The sequence below is a fragment of the Ambystoma mexicanum genome, chromosome 1p (assembly GCF_040938575.1).
Source record: "Ambystoma mexicanum isolate Mex_15411 chromosome 1p, UKY_AmexF1_1, whole genome shotgun sequence".
Lineage (NCBI taxonomy): Eukaryota > Metazoa > Chordata > Amphibia > Caudata > Ambystomatidae > Ambystoma > Ambystoma mexicanum.
Genome location: NC_090921.1, coordinates 1,069,720,429 through 1,069,737,940, shown reverse-complemented (window position 1 = coordinate 1,069,737,940; position 17,512 = coordinate 1,069,720,429). Strand labels below are relative to the sequence as shown.

Genomic DNA, 17,512 nt, shown 5'->3' with positions numbered 1-17,512 from the left:
CTTTGGTCTTTTCTCCCTCGAACATTCCTGCGTCAGTCTTTCAACCCCAATTCGAACCAATATCGCCGGTTGGATTCTCTTCACTCTCTCGTTCCTGCACTCTGGTGAGGGGACTTCAGGGATTCGAATCGTGTTTGTGGAGATGCAGAAGAACCAACAACGTTTCAGATGGATACCGAAAGGGGCGGTCTGGCTGTCCAATCAGGACAGTCAGCCAGCCACCCCATTGGAACTTGGTTCCTTTCAGGCAAGGTGAAAGACAAAGGGCTGCAGAGTTTTGGACTCCTCCCTCTCTTTTTGCCTTCTCAGACACTCTGAAACCTAGGCAGGGAATACAATGGATTCCCGCCGAAGATAACATTTGCACTGAGGTGGTTTCTGCCTTGAATAGTAGGGGAAGGCCTCAAACAACAAGGATACTTAAAAATGGCGAAAAGGAAGGATACCACCATTTCTGTGTATTACCAAGGCTGATTTAACAGCCTGTGAGTAATCAGACTAAAAAGTAACTAAGGTAAAACCACTGCCACCAGCCGTTCAAGTACACTTGCAATTGTAACAAAAATGCTACAGGTAAGTAAGCAAAGGGTATACATTGCATCTCCCCAGCACTTCACGTAAGGTGGAGTGTGCTGGCTCACTATATAAAATGTAAAGGGGGATGAAAATCCCTCTTACCCCTTGGGAACAGTAGTTCACCCAAGTACATTAAAGTGAAATTAACAGGGAAGATCAAACGGGCAACCCAGCCTAAGCCCAATAGTTCTAGGAAACTATAACTCCAACCATACACTATGGAGAGACATAAAAAGGTCACCCGTAAAAAGAGCAAAAGACTAGGAGCGAGGGGAAAAATATTTCCCTTCACCTAGGGACAAGGGAAAATAATCAAGTGCAAGCAAACATTTCTGGAGTTGCACAGTTCAGGAAGATTTATCACAAATCTGAAAATCTTACCCAACAGTGGTGCTGTCTGTGAAGATCCGCACAACATTCCCCTGTAGCTGAAGTTGGAACAACCTGAGGGCCCAGAAGACTGCCTGTAGTTCCAGGACATTTATGTGTAACTCCTTTTTCTACGGAAGCTAGAAGCCTCTGGCGTGAGAATGCCCCGGTGTGGGCTGCCCAATCCTCCTGAGAGGTGTCAGTAGTGAATTGTAGCCTGGTACAGACGATTCTGGAAGGGGTGCCTTGAGTGAGGTGTGGCCAAACTGACCACCACTGAAGAGCATGACTGAATTCCTGACTGAGGGTGATCTCGTCTGTCCATGTGACTGTGACCTGCTGCCACTTGGCGTTTAGGAATTCCTGGAGGGGTCGCATTTGGAGCTTGCAAAAGGGAACCAGATGGATGCAGGAGGGCATCATGACCAACAGGGATTTGATGGAATGGACTATTGCGATGCACGCTGCCGACAGCTGCTGAACCTTCCCCACGATGGCTTTCAGCCTCTCCTGCAAGGGAGTCGCCAGACACAAGATCGTGTTCAGCCAGACACCCAGGGACCGGGCGTTCTGAGATGGCGTCACACAGGATAACTGATGGAGAATCCGAGCGAAGTCAGAAGGTGTGTGGTCTCCGCTGTGTGCTGGGTTACCAGTGCATGGGAGCAGGACCAGATGAGCCAATCGTCCAGGTAAGGGTAGAGGTGGATTCCCTGGTGGCGTAGATGCCCAGTGCCCAGGACCAAGCATTTGACGAATACCGTCTAAGCCAATTTTAGGCCGAACGGAAGGGCATTGAATTGGTAATGCTGCCCCTGGACGACAAAACACATGAACTTCAGTGTTTCTGATGAATGGAGATGTCGAAGTATGCGTCCTCCAGGGCGAGAGTGGCCAGAAAACTCCCCTCCTCCAGCTGTTCAAGCACGTGCTGCAACGGGACCATCCAAAATTTGGGGGATTTTAGGTGCCTGTTTTGGCATTGCAAGTCTAGGATCGGTCGTCCACCCTCCCCGACTTCTTCCTTACCAGAAAGTATCTGGAGTACACTCCGGAGCACCAGAGGTGCTGAGGGAATGGTCCTATTGCCCCTTTTTGTAACATATCCTGAACCTCATGTATTCAGTTGGGCCATGTGAAGTTCTTGACCCGTGACAGGAGGAATGAGGGGACACCTGTCTTGAAATTCTAAACTGTGCCCCTGCTGAAGAACATCCAGCACCCATTTGTCCATGGAGATCTTTGATGGCCTGGAGAGTGTCATCCACCCCTTCCCAAACAGTTTGTCCCCGTCAAACGGTATGCCGACGACCTTGGTCTGCGCATCTGTGAGGAAATGTGTGGCCACAGCCAACCCTGGCGCCACAGAGCCACACCATTCCCTATATGGCAGAACCTTGAATCCACTATGACGAGCACGACAGTGGTGGCATGGTCCGAAGCCACCTCTCCTTCCTGGAATACGACCATGCTTCGGCCTTCTTTATCAGGAAGAAAGTCCAGGATAAGCCCCAGCTTGTACCACAGCTCCCCGTCGTACCTTGACAGGATGGCTAATGCATTGGCAGCCTTGATGGTGGAGGCTGCTGTGGTAATGATGCGCCACATCAAGCTTCTTGCCTTCCTGGTCAGGAGGCACCATGGACAACGATGAGGGGTTTGATAATCTCTTCCTGGTGGCAGCTGACACTGCAGAGTGCGGAGAAGGCTGAGAACGGAGACACCTGGGGGCTGAATCCTGCCCTTTATGCTTCAATGGCGTGGTATTTGGAGCCTTCCTGACTGCCAGTTCATCTTCCCAAATGTCGTCCAACAACGGAACCAACACAATGGTCTTCTTTGCAGACTTTCGCCATTGAAAAAGTAAGTCTTCCTTCTTATCTTCTGGCACCAGATTGTAGAGCTTTGCCCCCTTCAAGATGATGGATTGGAAGGAGACAATTTTGTCCGGGCTGAAGCCCTGGCATGCTCGCTGACATCCATCGGTTCCCCATCGACAGGAACATAGTCATACTCATCTGTGTGAGTTCTGGTGGCGTTGGTGTCTGGGCCAGTATCTGTGTGAACTGACTCCTCCACCACATGGGGGTATGGCCCGTAGCCCTGGCTTACGGGGGTCTTACAGGCAGTGTCAGCTGGTACCGAGGTGGACTCTGAGGACTCTTGGCCGCACCAGACACAGGAGCAGCAGGCAGCCACTGCTGAAGCTCTTCCACCAATGTATGCAAAGTGGTTAAAATGTCCAGGGACATTTCCCTTGCTGCAGGAGATGGTTATGCACCCGCCCCTTGGAGGGCTAAATGTCTGGTAAGGCTCATGGAATGGTGATCTTTTATGAGGCAGGGGTTCTTCCAGATCATCCTCAGAACTGGTGCAGATATGTGATCCCCTGGGGGATTCCAAAAGAGCCAGAAGTACAGCCTTGGTAGGCTTGGGTGGAAAATCCAGAGCTGGAGGCACTTCTCTCACCCGATGCAAGTCTCTCGGGAAGGGGGCTATGACAGGAGTCTACAGAGTAGGAATACGTGCAGCCTTCGACGGGATCGTGCGCAGGACCGATGACGGGCGTCTAGGAGGCAGAGAGACCCTGGGTGAGGTGGTCATCATGAAGATTATGGTCATTGACAAGCCCTTTGTCACTGAATGAAGACACATTTTCTGCAACTTTGCCGATGCGGTGCTCGTCGCCAAAGTGGCCATCAGTGGCGGGGGCTTGCCCCGACTGCATTGACATCAGCAGGGCCGCCGATTGGCTCTTCGAAGATCCACTCTGCAATGATTTATGCTTGGACGGAGTCAGCGACTTTCTAGCGGATGGCAGCAACCCACCAGCCGGCAGGCTGTCGACAGAGACCGGCCCCTTCCAGAAGTTGGTTCAGCAGATTCGCCTTCTTTTGGATCTTCAGAGGAAGCAGCCTCAAAGGACCTCAACCTCTTGTTACCAGAGGAAGTACGCTCAGAGGACCTGCCAGGCCTGGATGAGCAGGACTGCGCCTGTAGGCCATGTCAGAGGCCTTCCTTCCTCGATCCATGTCCGCAACCTTTGATGGTGAACCCTTTTGGTCTTCGACGAGAAGGACTGGCAGATGTCACATCCGTCCGTGTCGTGGTCGGGGGGGAAGACAATAAAGGCACTTGCATTGCCCGACCTCAACAAAGATGTTCTTCAGGCTGCAGCTCTCACAGCCCCCCCCCCCAACCCCTAAGAGGCTCTTCTTCGTAGCATCATTCGTGGTCGAGGTGTAGGTCTAATCCTGGGCCTGTTGGCACCACGGGTTGAAGATCCAATGATGGAAAGAAGATCTTTGCTAACAACGGGTCCTCGCTGCCGGTAGTTGCCGCGTGATGGTAGATGAAGAAAATATGGAAGATATTTTCTGAAAAGTGCAAAACCAGCAAAAAAAACCTACCATTTTTGAGGAGCGAAGCACGAGGATTCCCAACACTAGAAACGTGCAGTAAAATCTGATGATGGCCACCAGGGGTGGAGCTTCGGAGGACAAGTGTCATTGGCTAGGGGCAGTATGATCCAAAGGACACTGGTAGGCTATAGAGGAGACAAGCAGTTTAAAGTTTAAAGCTAAACTGCATTCTTTTTACCAAGGATTCCCAGCCTGATGACGGGCAATATTCATGAGCATGTGAATCCATTCAAGAACCCATGCTGGAGAAATGGGGATACTGATGTCTAAGGAGTGGACATAGGAAATGTAGCTATGGGATTTTATACAGAGTTTAAATACCACATTATCTTTAGATAAAATGCACATCCTATTTAAATTACTCCTGGCAGTCGATACTTCACTTGCTAGAAAAAACGCACAATTGTACAGCTCGATAAAAACACAAAATGGTGCTTTCTAGAAAGCTGAAGATCAAATCCACATTAAAAACCAGCATAACAATTTCACCAAAGAATTAACTGTAACCACTCCAATACCACATGGCAGACATAACACTTACAAGCAACCCTCACCTTTAGCATGTTCAGCTTTAGCGTGAGCTGTTCTATCGTCTTGAAGATCATATCCACGTCACGAATGACCAGACTGGGAGCTGGTGATTCAGTAAGGGAAAGAGCAGTCGCTGTGCTTCCAGATGGAGGCCTGATTTCCCTGGAGTTTCTGTCACCGGTCTTCTGTACATTGAGGGTGCTGGGACCAGTTAAGCTCTCTGTACCTACGGGGCAACATCCGTCCTCCAGGGATGATGCATGATCATCATCAGTAGAGGAATCAGGTGGGGCAGCCGGCATTGCTACATAAAAATAATTTCCTGCATGATACACAGAAATAAAAACAAGAATTAGAAATGCATAAATCATAAAATTTCATCAGAAAAGCTAAATGCTTACTCTTGAGATCACAACTTTCTCATTCAGACCACCTGAGATGTCAGACATTCAGTGATGAGATCCTGCATTACACATTATCTTTGAAATCAGAAAACTTCTCTGAAACATTAATCATGCTTTTTTTTGTGAACAACCACCACATCTTAGAACATGTCAATGTTGCTACCCACCAACTCACTCTTAGGCAAAGTAAAAATTGTTATACTCCCACACATTTACAATGTCCTGGCATTCTACCAGAAACAAAGTATGAACACAGACATCCGACCAGATTTGATAATCCACTGGTTGCCATAAAGTCTCCAGAATGATGCAGGATACAACACATTAAGTCCCAAGACCAGAGTGCATTATGCTTTATTTTCTTTTTTTAAACCTTCAACAGCAAAGGAAAACTAACAAAAACTAACCACTCCCAGCAAAACCTGTGTATTTTTGCAGTTGAACTTTTACACATGATCTTGTCAATTCAATCTCCTTTGGGCCAGCCTTGTGACCTAAACTCCTGTATCTTGCTCATCCTCTGTGTTTGTTGTTTTCCTTCAGCAGATAATGCGTGCTTATTTACCATTTGATTTATTGTGCTGAATAGGCATCTTTATTGGGTTTTATACACTATTTTTGCACAGTATTTCTGGACTTTGTTCAAACGTGCCCTTAGTGGCCGCTGAAGCACTTCTGCGGTCTAGTTTGGCAGCTGAGCCCTTTCTGTCCCTGTTCTCGGTCCCTAGCAGGACGCTTTTCTAAGGAGCCTGCCCATCGGCATTCTCCCTAATTGCGCCTCGTTTTGTGTGGTGTTTCAGCACTAACCATGTGGATTATTCGCCTGGAGGGAGCACCAAAATAGGGACGGTGTGCACAATGTTTGTTAGTTGGGGTGCTGTCAAGCTCCCCCAATGAACACAAGCCTCATGATGAACTTTAGGATCTTGGGCACTGCCACAGCAACTACCACGCATGTGATTCCCTATCCACAGCCTTTTCTGTACAGCCCACAATTGAGGACAGCAAGGTTCGGATCCAAACAGTCGGCTCATGGTCTGTTTTCTTCATCAGTGGGCAGAGAGCACAGAACAGTAAGTAAAGAATACTCGGACTGAGGTGTTCAATAGGATATCTGTTATATGTGTTAGCATTGAGTAGATCAGAGGAACAACCTTTCCCCGTTAAAAAGGATGTCAGCTTTTTCCATTAGCACGTCTACCAGGGATGAACAGCTTGCTCTTCCTCTTGCGGGGAAACTCGCTCTACGTGCTCAGAAATCTTGATAACAGCACAGATCACTAGGCACTTGTTATACCATGTCCATGTTAGGAATGGTTAGAGCACAAAGCCGAAAACGAGCTGGACTAGGAGGATTATGATAAAGATGAGCATATCACCTTGTTAAACAGACTCAGGATTGCTATTATGGAATCCTTGAGTACCCTGGCAGCGTCCTTACCATCAGTTTTAAAATAGTTCTGGGTGCCTCTGTGGACCAGAGACGGTAACCACACTGTATTGGATGGTTTGAAGCCAGCAGAAGCAAAGACTATGCCTGGTATGAAAACATCTGTTTCCAGCGATCTATGTCCCCACGACCCAGGTTCTGAGCATTTTGGCAAATGACTTGCATAAGCATTTCTGGATTTCCCAGGGGACAGCAATCAGGCCTGGGAAGAAGTTGCCTCTTCTACCCCTACGTTTTCAGGGTCCTTCAAATTCCCAACCAGAACCAAGTCTAATTTTGTGAGGCTCAAGGCAGCCTTAATAATGACAGAGATGGTGCCAGACCTTGTACCATCGGCACCACAGGCGACGGTACCAGATGGGGATAATGAATGTGTTTTGGACAAACAGAAATGGCGCAATCCAAAATGCAGAAAGACCATGTTAACACCTCCACCACCAGGCCCCTTGTGCACTGGAGTCCCCTCGTATCCTTGACCCAGATGGAATCCATCCATCCACACTCTTAAGAGCCGGTTCCCTAACCAAGGGTGGCCAATTACAGGAGTCTTCAACTTCGCAAATGCATTTATAAGAAAGTTAGGGCACAACTCAGAGCAGAGTGCCTTAGTTCTTCACTGGAAAGGAAAGTGAAACTGACCCAGATTTGGATCCTGGAATGCTCACTTTCATGTCTAAAGGACACAAAGACCCTCAGCAGCGGTCAGCTCCTGGCTTGGTTGACGAGACAAGCTTTTTGATATTTCTTCTGTGCTGACAAAGAGTAAAGACCTGGCAAAACGTGGTGGGGACACTGGCATTACTGTAGACCCTCATACCCTGGCTGACCGGGCATGAAGGGCATTTTGTTTCTTAGGAACCACTAACTGTGCCATATTGGAGGAGCGGACTAAAGTGTTCCAAAGCTCTGCAAACTGGTGAGTTATGAAGCAAGACCTGATGCTTCAGGACTCCTTCTGTTACCCATTCATAAAAGAATGTGGCAAGTTTGTTAGCACATGCACTGCCTTGGACATGCCACAGGTGTTGGTCCAGAGGGCTTTTCCCTCCTGAGTTTTTGCGAGGGATAGGCAAAGTATGGGTCATTTGTCTGGACGCTTCAGCAATATTTAGGATGGACCCCAAGGAAAGGGACACACCCTCAGCCCTCAAGATTTATTCTTCTGCAGCAGCAGAGGCCAAGGCAGCTGAGGCAATAGAGAGGAATTCCCATCAACCACTGATTACCTCAGGGTGAGTGTACCCCCTTCAGAGTTATTATTGGTCGCCCGCTCCATGGCCAAATCTGTGCACAACTGGAGGGTTATATCAGAGGATGTCTGGTGCATGATTTAGATGTCTAGAAGTGTTACATTTTCTGAGCACATGTTTTCATCTAAAGGGGTTAACTTTTGCGGTCTCCTGTGGTACCGAGTCTAACCTATCTGCAGTCTATTAGTCTGCTTTTCCAGGGAATCCTTGGCTTGGCGTTGCCTTAGAGAATATGAGAGTCACATGACCCAACATACCCCCCAGGAGCATATCAGTTGATCTTGGGGCTCAGAAAGTCATTCAGGCAGGTCTCACCCGTACTATAAGATGCGTTATCATGTGTATTATGGCTGAGACTGGTATCTTTGGCTCCAATTTGGCCAGAGGAGCAATGGCCTTCAAGGACTTCTGTTGGGCGCTAAGCTGGAGGATATTCTGAGATCAGCCGTTTGGTCCAGGGACTCTAATTTTAAGGATTTCTATTTTATTTTAAACCAGATTAGGAGGTTGCCGTTAGTGGAGAGTAAGCTATGGAATAGCCTAATACTCGCCCCATGGGTACTGATATACTTGTGAGTATAAGGGAGTTCTAGTTCTATTAAAGATACAGCTGTGAGTAGTAGCTCTCCTTGTGTGGACAAATGTTTTGTTTCAATGATGTATATTAAGATGATCTGCTCTGTTGGTTTTGGACATTTGTCTGAAACCGTTTCAGATTGTGACTTATCAGCCCTTTCACTGGAGTCTAAGTAAGAGGATGAGCAAGAGAAACAGCATGGCATCACAGGGCTGACTGGAGATATATTGAAGTCAAGTGTGTCAAAATGTCAATTACAGAAGTACTCCAGTGTTGCTGGGAGTGGTAGTTTTTGTTACATGTTTGTATGCTACTTAAAGTTTATGTAGAAGAAGTGAAGCCTAATACTAGTCTTATTGTCCTTAACAGAACTAGAACTCGCTTACACCAACAAGAAATGGGAAACCCTATTCTCCCATGTATCCAACATCTTAGTGGCTTCCCCTCACCAGGATAGCCTTCCAACTCTTCACCATCAACCAAAACCCTTTCCCAGTGCTGCTAGCTGTCACTGGCCTAAATATCAGAGCATAAATGGTATAGGGCATAAAACCCCCAAAGGAAGGACAACTCAAAAGAAACAACACCTCAATGTCAAGGAACCAGCTTCCACAACTCAAAATGCTAATATAGCACATATTTCTTAAGCTCCCTGGTCACTGAACAAATACCCTGCAGCTTCTGTCATCACCTAAATACCTAGCAGAGTTTTGTGTTGGGAGGGACACAATTAACCACTTTCCTATGATTCTTAAAAAATAGCCATAGCAAACCCGTACAAGGCAAAATACAGCAACCTAGGCTTCTCAATCTAAATTTCCAAAGCCACAAAACACTAGGAGAATATAACAACTTGTGAATGTACTTTGGCATCCCAACACAAAATTGTCAACTGTGATATGCAAACTATTTTAACAATTTGTGAAAAAACTCTTTTCAACAGATCTAATGGAAACAGGGATACCAAAATCCCAGAGGTAGTGGGCACTAAATCCAAGGTGATAATACATAGATGAACAGAGAATATTAATGATAGGATAGCAGTGGGAGAGCAGTTGAACAGCTTGGAATGCAACTACAAACTAGCCCATGTTCTAAAACATCTAGAAAACCCATCATCAAAATAATCACAACTGCGCATCACCCATTATATTATCACGTATGCAACGATTCTTTGGAGGGTGAGAGCTAAGGCTGAAAAAGCATCGCCAAACATTGATATGTCAAGGGAGCAACAGTGTAAAAAAGGATACCTTAGCCGAAAAAAGATGATGTATGTAGCCAGTTTAAAGAGAACACCATCACTGCTTTAACTACTTGTTGCACGTCGCTTATTGTGTCAATAGGTTAGCCTGTTGGTATTGCAAGTCTCAGTCATTATTAAGTCTTGCTACAGTGGCAAGACAAATCAAGAAAACGGCAAAACTAATGTAGAGTAAAATAGTGAATAACAAAATAATCCATAATAGTGTGCAGCAGCTAAGAAACATTCATCTACCATACACTTTGCACACCCATTCTGCTAGAACGGTTGCCCTACAAAGCACAAACGGGAAGATGTGGGTAGGCACGTTGTCTATGCGCAATACCCATGGGTTTACTTCATAAGAGACATCTCAAATAAATGTAATGCTCTGAGATGTTGACGGACAATGTTTCATATTTTAAAGTGATGGGGAGTTATCCTGTTTGTAGGCAAGTTACTCTACATAAGTGTATACAGTGGGTTTTTACCTTGGAGAGCATGCTTCATATACTGAAGTACAACACAGACAGGCAACTGCGGGTTTTACTTTAGCAGACACACAGTGCCAAAATTAACAAAGAACAGATGTCATTGCGGAAGCACTACATTGAATTATGAGCCACGAGTTTTGCTGCAACAAAATATTTCTAATGTTTCCCAACTCTCTCATGACTGGAAAAGGAGAATGATTACCATCTAAGTTAGCTCCGCCTCCAACATCCTGCAACTCAGTTTCTGAATGGCTGCTGCCTGGCAACGGTATGATGATATTATTGCCCACCACCTCAGCTGTGCAGAAAACACCACCAAAGAAAAGGGACGGGGAAGAGAGTCGGGGAAAGGAAAGACAAGAAAAAATGTATGGAGAAAAAAAAACACAAAACAGAAAAAAGATTAAGAAAGAAACAAGATTGAAACAGAAATTAAATCTTAATCACCGAAAAGTTGGTTAGTAACCAGTCTCCAATGATTTATCCAGATGGAATGTTTCATTGCAACAGAGAAAGAGAGAGCGATAGAAAGTAGAGAAAAGAAAATCCAGAGCCCATTAATACTTAATTTTTCAAGCTAAAAAATCAATTGCTTGCCTACAATTGGTCAAGATGTGTTGCATCAATGAGAAGCCAAAACATGTAATATTTAAAGATAAAAGAAAACCCACCGTCATTAAAATTATTACTTGACCCTTGTTACCAAGTGCAAGTTATGTATTGGGATATTGAATTCCAGCCTCTCCATGTTTGGGTACTCCTGGCCCTTTTCAATGAATAGCCAAGGGGCAGTTTTGTGACAGCCTGGATCATTTCTGTGACTGTTAGCCATTTCCTTTTACATGACAGGCAATCTCATTCAGATTGCCCAGACCCTTGCAGTTTCTCCTACCCTTCCGTCCCCCACTCGTCACTTTCTGATTTTATTCAGTGCATCAGCGGACAACACAAGCATCCTAAACAAGTACTTCACAAATTTGCTAGAATCTTACTGGTCCCTACCAGGATCATAAAACTCACTGGCTTACATGATAGGGAGCTAAACAAATTCAGGTAATTGTATGTCCATAAATTTACTTTCAGGAGATTAGTACAGTGTTGCACATGCCAGCAAGACGGTCTAAGGGTGCGAATCTCTTGGATTTGGACATACATTTGGACACACAAAAAACGTTAGCATACCATACTGGGGCTTGTGTCAGGGTTGACCAATTCATGAAACCACTGATTTCAGTTTTCTGATCAAGGTGGGCAACAACTTAAAAATGTAACTCAGTTAACAGAGAATGGGCTACATTCTAATCCACCATGAGCAGCACCGAGGTTACATGGCCAAGAACATGGACAATGACATAAGGGTTAAGGGCAGAAATTCATTTGACAAGAAACGAGGTGGACACAAAATAGGGCTTTGAGCTGAATTTTGTTATCAATTGAGAACCAGTGAAGAGTGGTAATGGTAGGAAAGATGTGATCTTTTCTGTCTACTTTTATTGGAAGATGTGATGTAAAGTTCTGTATCTGCCACTGCAAAAGGACATCTGGCAGGCCCAGATGCAGGCTTATGCCATAGTCTACTCAGAGTGACAGAAACATTCATTGCAACCACATGGACTGTGAAGAAACAGTTAAGGTAAGATCTGCAGGAAGGTCCATAGTGGTGAAAAACAAGCCAAGCCCTGCATTGACCTGGGAACTTGGAGAACAAGACAATTCCACCAGGTTACCTGGGTAGCTGACTAACCGCCAGCCCCAGGCTCAGCCCCACAGGGAAGAAAAGATAGTGGGTTGGGTTCATGGTAGGAACTGAACAGCACCATGAAAGTGTTTGAATGGTGTGTTTTAAGCACAGTGCCTTTGACCAGTTGTATTGGACTCAAGAATAAGTGGCTGGCGGATGAACCATGGCTTTTGTCACAATGCAGCATCAGTTGAACATTGTTGGCATACATTTATTTCTTGAAAAGAATAACTAGTAGTGAGGGCATGAGAACATAAAAAAGGGAGGATCCCTGTGCGATCCAAAGGTAGCACTACTTGATTAGGGAGGGAAAGATGGTGGAGTGTAGATTAGGCTCTGTCCATAAAGAGAGCCAGGCAATCTCATTTACAGAAATTTTAAGATGCAAATAATATTTTGATTACGAGGAAAATGGTGATCTTTTAAAATTAAAATATACTTTTACTTACCTAAAAATGCACTGGTAGGGAAATCAGAACTACTCCCCCCCCCCCCCAAAAAAAATATTTTTACTCCAAACGTCCCAAATTAGGGAGTGAAATCCTGCAGAAGAGTGATTAAGCCATACAGACCGAAGGTGTGGCCATTATAACATTTTGAAAGGCTGAGAGGTCTATAATGTATTCCATTCTATCAGTACTGGGTTTCCCTTTTTATCTTTTAGTAACTTTTTCACATTGCACACAGCACCTTCTGGTGAAAGTCAAATCTGGGAGTGTTGTATTGTGCTGTGCTCAAAAACGTGCACCCCCACCCCCTTCTGGGAAAGGCGAATATGGGTGTCTTCGCATTCCGATAACTGTGGCATTGTTGCTAGTTCTCTCTAGGCCCCCACCTAGATCTGCCTCCCACGCAAGGCGTTCCATTCATTGTTGCGAGTTACTTGTTCCCTTTCTGTGCCTTCCTTCTGTTGTGAACCCAGCCCCCTACTCCTCCTCCCCATGCAAATTCCGAGTTGTGTGCCACAGGGGTGTGCATCTCTCTCTCTTCTCTCGCGCCTTCTCCACCTACCTCCTTCGCACCCCCTGTGTTGCTTTCAGTCTCTCCCATCTTCTCTAACTGCTACTCTATCTCTTAAACTATCCCTCTCACTAAGTCTGGAGGGAAGAAGTTCAAGAGGGACATCCTAGTCTCCAACCCAGACCTCCCTATCACCGATACCTACACCAGTGCTTCCTCAAGACAGACTCTCACTGACATCCTCTTTGTCGTCCCCTCTCCATACCTATGGACCCTTCATATGGTCTCTGTTCTCTCTCCTTTCTCCTCCTCTCCCATTAATGGTGGCACTAGGTGGGAGGTCCTCTTGGCCCCCTTCCACTCCTCCAAGACCATCATTAATGTCTATCTGAATAGCACCGTCTTGGTTCAGAGCCCTCGGCCCAATTGCCGTCTTTTTGATAGGCATTTCCTACATCTTATTAACTTCCTCCCCTCTCCTGCTACTCCTTCCGCCACCTCATCTACCTCCTCTGACCACCCTTAAACCCCTCCGCCAACACTGCAGGGTGTACCTCACGCCTGTAATCCTCCACGGAAGGCTTTCAAATGTGGCAACCTGCTCCAAGTCACTACTCTCAACTCTCGTTTTCTGCTGTCAAACACTCCTCTGACATCTGTCACCTCCTCGAAGAACTCAACCTAGTTATCATTGCTCTCAGAGACATGGTTTACGGCCAGTTCGGTCACAAGTTTTGACACTCTCCTCCCTGTGGGCTACAAGATCCTTTCCAAACCCAGAACCAACTGTCCTGGAGATGGAGTAGTCTTGATCTTTACGGAGTAAATCCCAGGCTCGGTCATCCCTATGCAAGCATATTCCTCCTATGAATGCCTGATCTGCAGACTCTCCATCTCCCCTGGCATCCCCCTAACTGTGGCCACCATGGCCAGGTCGCGCGCTTCCTCTCTGAATGGGCCGACCTCTCCTCTTCTTTCCTTGCCTCTACTTCTCCTATGAGATCTCAACATCCACTTGGATGCTTCTAATCCCTCCTCTGGGCTTTTCCGCAACCTCTGCAACACCCTTTGTTTATTTTATTTATAAAATAAACAAACAAACAAACAAATTCTCTCTCTTTCCATTCTGCTCTCTGGCCCGAGACACACTGCCAGATATACGTTGGATGTTCTCATCACTTCAGACATTCCCCTCTCTAACCCTCTCACCACTCCTCTCTCTTGGACTGACCACTTCCTACTCTACTCTCAACTGAAACTCTATCCCTCAGGTAAACAACCGCCCCCCCGATCTCCCAGCACTGCCACCTACCTTCTCGGTCAGTCGGCTCATGAAGCGTGTGTCTGTGGATGCCTTTGCCTCTACTTTCTCTGCTCCTCCTACTCCTGCGGCTGACTCACACCCTGACCCATCCCTTTCTAATCTGAATCTTTATTTCCAGCACCCTGGACATCCTTGCCCCTGTCATGAGAATCCGGCTGATGTATGGTATGATTCTGACATCGCCATCCTGAAACGCAAGCGCAGGGTGGCTTGAGAGGAAGTGGAGGGCTTCGGGCGCATTCTCGGACAAACTGGCCTGCCGCCTGCTCCAAAGGCAATACAGACTCTCTGTCCTGTCCAAGAAGCGAGCACCCAACTGTGGAACTGGCCAATCCTGTTGCAGTCTCTATCTCGCCTGTTCCCTCCCAGATTCCTTGGTAAGGCTCTGGCATCTCACTTCTCTGCTAAAACTCAGGACAACTTGTCCTCTTATCTCCTCTTCCTCTCTTGGCTCCCCTTTGGCCATCTCTCCCTCTCCTCCTCCTCTTCCCTTCTCTCTCTGACAACACCTGACAAGGTTTCTAGACAAGTCCGATCTATGAAAGTACCGTCCAAACAGGTGCTCCGCCAGAACCATCAAGGACCATATTGACAGCCTCACTCCAGCCTTGGCCAATTTCTGTAATCACGGTTTCTCCTCTCCCCTTAAGCACTCCCTTGTGCACCCCCTCCTCAAGAAGCCGTTTGCCGATCCTACCTGCTCAGCAAATTATTGTCCAATATCCATCACCTGGGCAAACTCTTGGAAAAGCAGGCCATCTTCCAACGTACTCTCCACACTGAATCTGTTGGTTGGTTGTCTCCATGACCATCAGTCTGGCTTCAGAGCTGCCAGAGGCATGGAAACTGCTCTCCTGAGCACCCGTGAAGATCTGCTCTCTAACCTTGATTCCAGCATTCCTTCTGTCCTCATTCGCCTTGATGTTTCCTCTGCTTTTGACATGGTCAACCACACCATCCTGATCAATCGACTGTGAGAACCTGGGCATCACAGAACAGGCCTTGGAGTGGCTGACCTCCTTCCTCTTGGACTGCCCTTCTCAGGTACAACTTGGTCCCTTTCTCTCCGCCACCTCTCTCTCACATGTGGCGTTCCCCAAGGCTCCATCCTCTCACCCTGGTTTTTCAACCTCTTCTTGGCCCCTTCCGCCCACCTGATATCTACCTTCTCCTCTAACGTTCAGTGTTATGCGGATGAGACACAGCTTTCCTTCAGGCTCCCCTGAGCCTCCTCTTCTCTCACTGATTCCAAACTGTCAATCTGCGATTCAGGCTTGGTGTGCCGCCAACGATCTCTGCCTTAATGCCAGTAACATGGAGATCCTTCTCATTGGGATTCCTGCACCTGCTTTCCCTCTCTCACTCTGGCCGCCCGCCTTGGGCCCTCTTACTTCGAGGCAAAAAACACTAGGTGTCATTTTTGACTCCACTCTCTCTTTCTCTCCACACATCTTGGACATCGCCAAGAAGTCCAACTACCAGCTGCACCTCCTCAAAGGGACTCCCTTTCCCCCAAATGCTCACAGTCTCCAGAGCCCTGGTTCCCTCTAGGCTGGACTACTGCAACAGCCTCTTTCTCCATCTGCCTTGCTCTACTCTCTGCAACTAATCCAGAACAGGACTGCAAGACTTATCCTTGGCCTCAAGCCCAGGGACTGTATCTCTCCAGCCCTGAAATCTCTCCACTGGCTCCCGATGGCTGCAAGGATCAAGTTCAAAGCCTTTGTGTTGTACACAAGGCTTTATGGCGCTGGGGTGCACACTACATCCAATGCTCTCTTCCAAAATACCTTTCTTCTTAAGCCCTTTGCTCAGCTACCTCCAACTCTCTAAGGGTTAGACACTTATCCAGGCAGAAGTGGGCAGGGATGGGGGGGTAGATCTTTCTCCTTTGCAGGTGCCTCCATCTGGAATGGCCTCCCTGCCCCAATCATACTTGAGCCGGACCACCTGAGGTTCCGGAAGCAGTTCAAAACATTCCTCTTCTCCTCTGCTTTCTCCCTCTCCATACCTTGCTAACCTACCCAGACTGCCTGTCTGCTGTACTGACTGGTTGCTTGGCTACCCTCAGAGTATCACTGGGTACCAGGCTCTTTCTTGATGAGTCACCCTTGCACTGCCCCCAGGCCTACCACGCACTTAGGTACTGTAACCCTACAGTCCCTGGCTGTACTTACCCAGAGCATTGCTGCCTTGTTTTCCCCTCCCCTCTCCCTTGCAGTACCCCCCTCCCTTTCCCCTTGCAATTCTCATTCTCAAACAATCTGAATGACACAAGGCCTAGTAAAATTGTTTGTCTTGTCCTCCCTCCGTCTTCACTCCCTTGTCTTGTCGCGCCTTGAAAAACTTGAGTACAGGCGCGTTATAAAAGACTGATCTTATCTTACAATGCAGTGCAAAGGGGATACACTTTTGTAGCCTTCTACACTTGGGATTTTTGGTTACTTGAATATGTGCCTAAAGAAAAGCTGGTGGCAGCAATAATATTTTCACAATTTCTGTGTCCTTTTGCATGTGAACATCCACGCTGATCGCTTGTGTGGCTACTAAAAGTGCCGAGTGCCCTCAAACAGCCACACCAAAAGATTGGTGCTGGTTCTTTGGCCATATTGTAGTTCGGCTTTATTCCTGGCCTGCCAGGTCAGGAAATCCTATAAAAGTTCATGCACTTGCCCAGGAAAGCTGCTGCTTTCGCTGGCTAGTAATGTCTTTGTGTGTGTATCTACATCTGTGGTGCCAGAGAGTTTGGGTGTGGAGCACAAGTGAAATCAATAGTTGTCCTTATTTGTACAACTACTGGCTTGAATCGTGCAGATCATTACCATTAGTGGGCTTGGACTTGCTTCCAAGCTGTATTTTGGATAGGACTCCTCCTGCAGCACTTTCAGCAGATCAGTGTTGGACCCAAGCATACCCTTCAGACAGATGACTGAAGACCCGAAGTCGACCCTTAAAGAGACCTGGCATCCCTTCCTGCAACTGTCCCAGTGAAACCCTGTTGGACTACCTGATCTGCGAAGGCCTTCTGTGGTGCTTAAACCCCTGTACTGGTTGGTAGGACCAATCGGTCTCTAGGTGTTCGAGGATCCAGCCATCTTGAGCCTTCGGAAGTGTCCCTAACTGACAAGCTCTCCAGTGGGCTACCCCGCTAGAACCATCTCTGTTCCACGT

General features: G+C 47.0%; 1 protein-coding gene across 3 annotated transcripts in view; it reads right to left on the bottom strand.

Moving 5' to 3' along the window:
• ARHGEF11 (Rho guanine nucleotide exchange factor 11) overlaps positions 1-17,512 on the bottom strand; it is a 1,841,770-nt gene that overhangs the window by 51,645 nt on the left and 1,772,613 nt on the right. For 2 of the 3 annotated variants that reach the window (XM_069604546.1, XM_069604551.1), the window contains 2 exons: positions 10,519-10,614; positions 4,922-5,220 (listed from right to left, as the gene is read on the bottom strand). In XM_069604546.1, coding sequence (XP_069460647.1) covers positions 4,922-5,220; positions 10,519-10,614 — 395 coding nt within the window. The remainder of the gene's footprint in view (positions 1-4,921; positions 5,221-10,518; positions 10,615-17,512) is intronic. The other variant, XM_069604553.1, reaches the window with a different exon arrangement.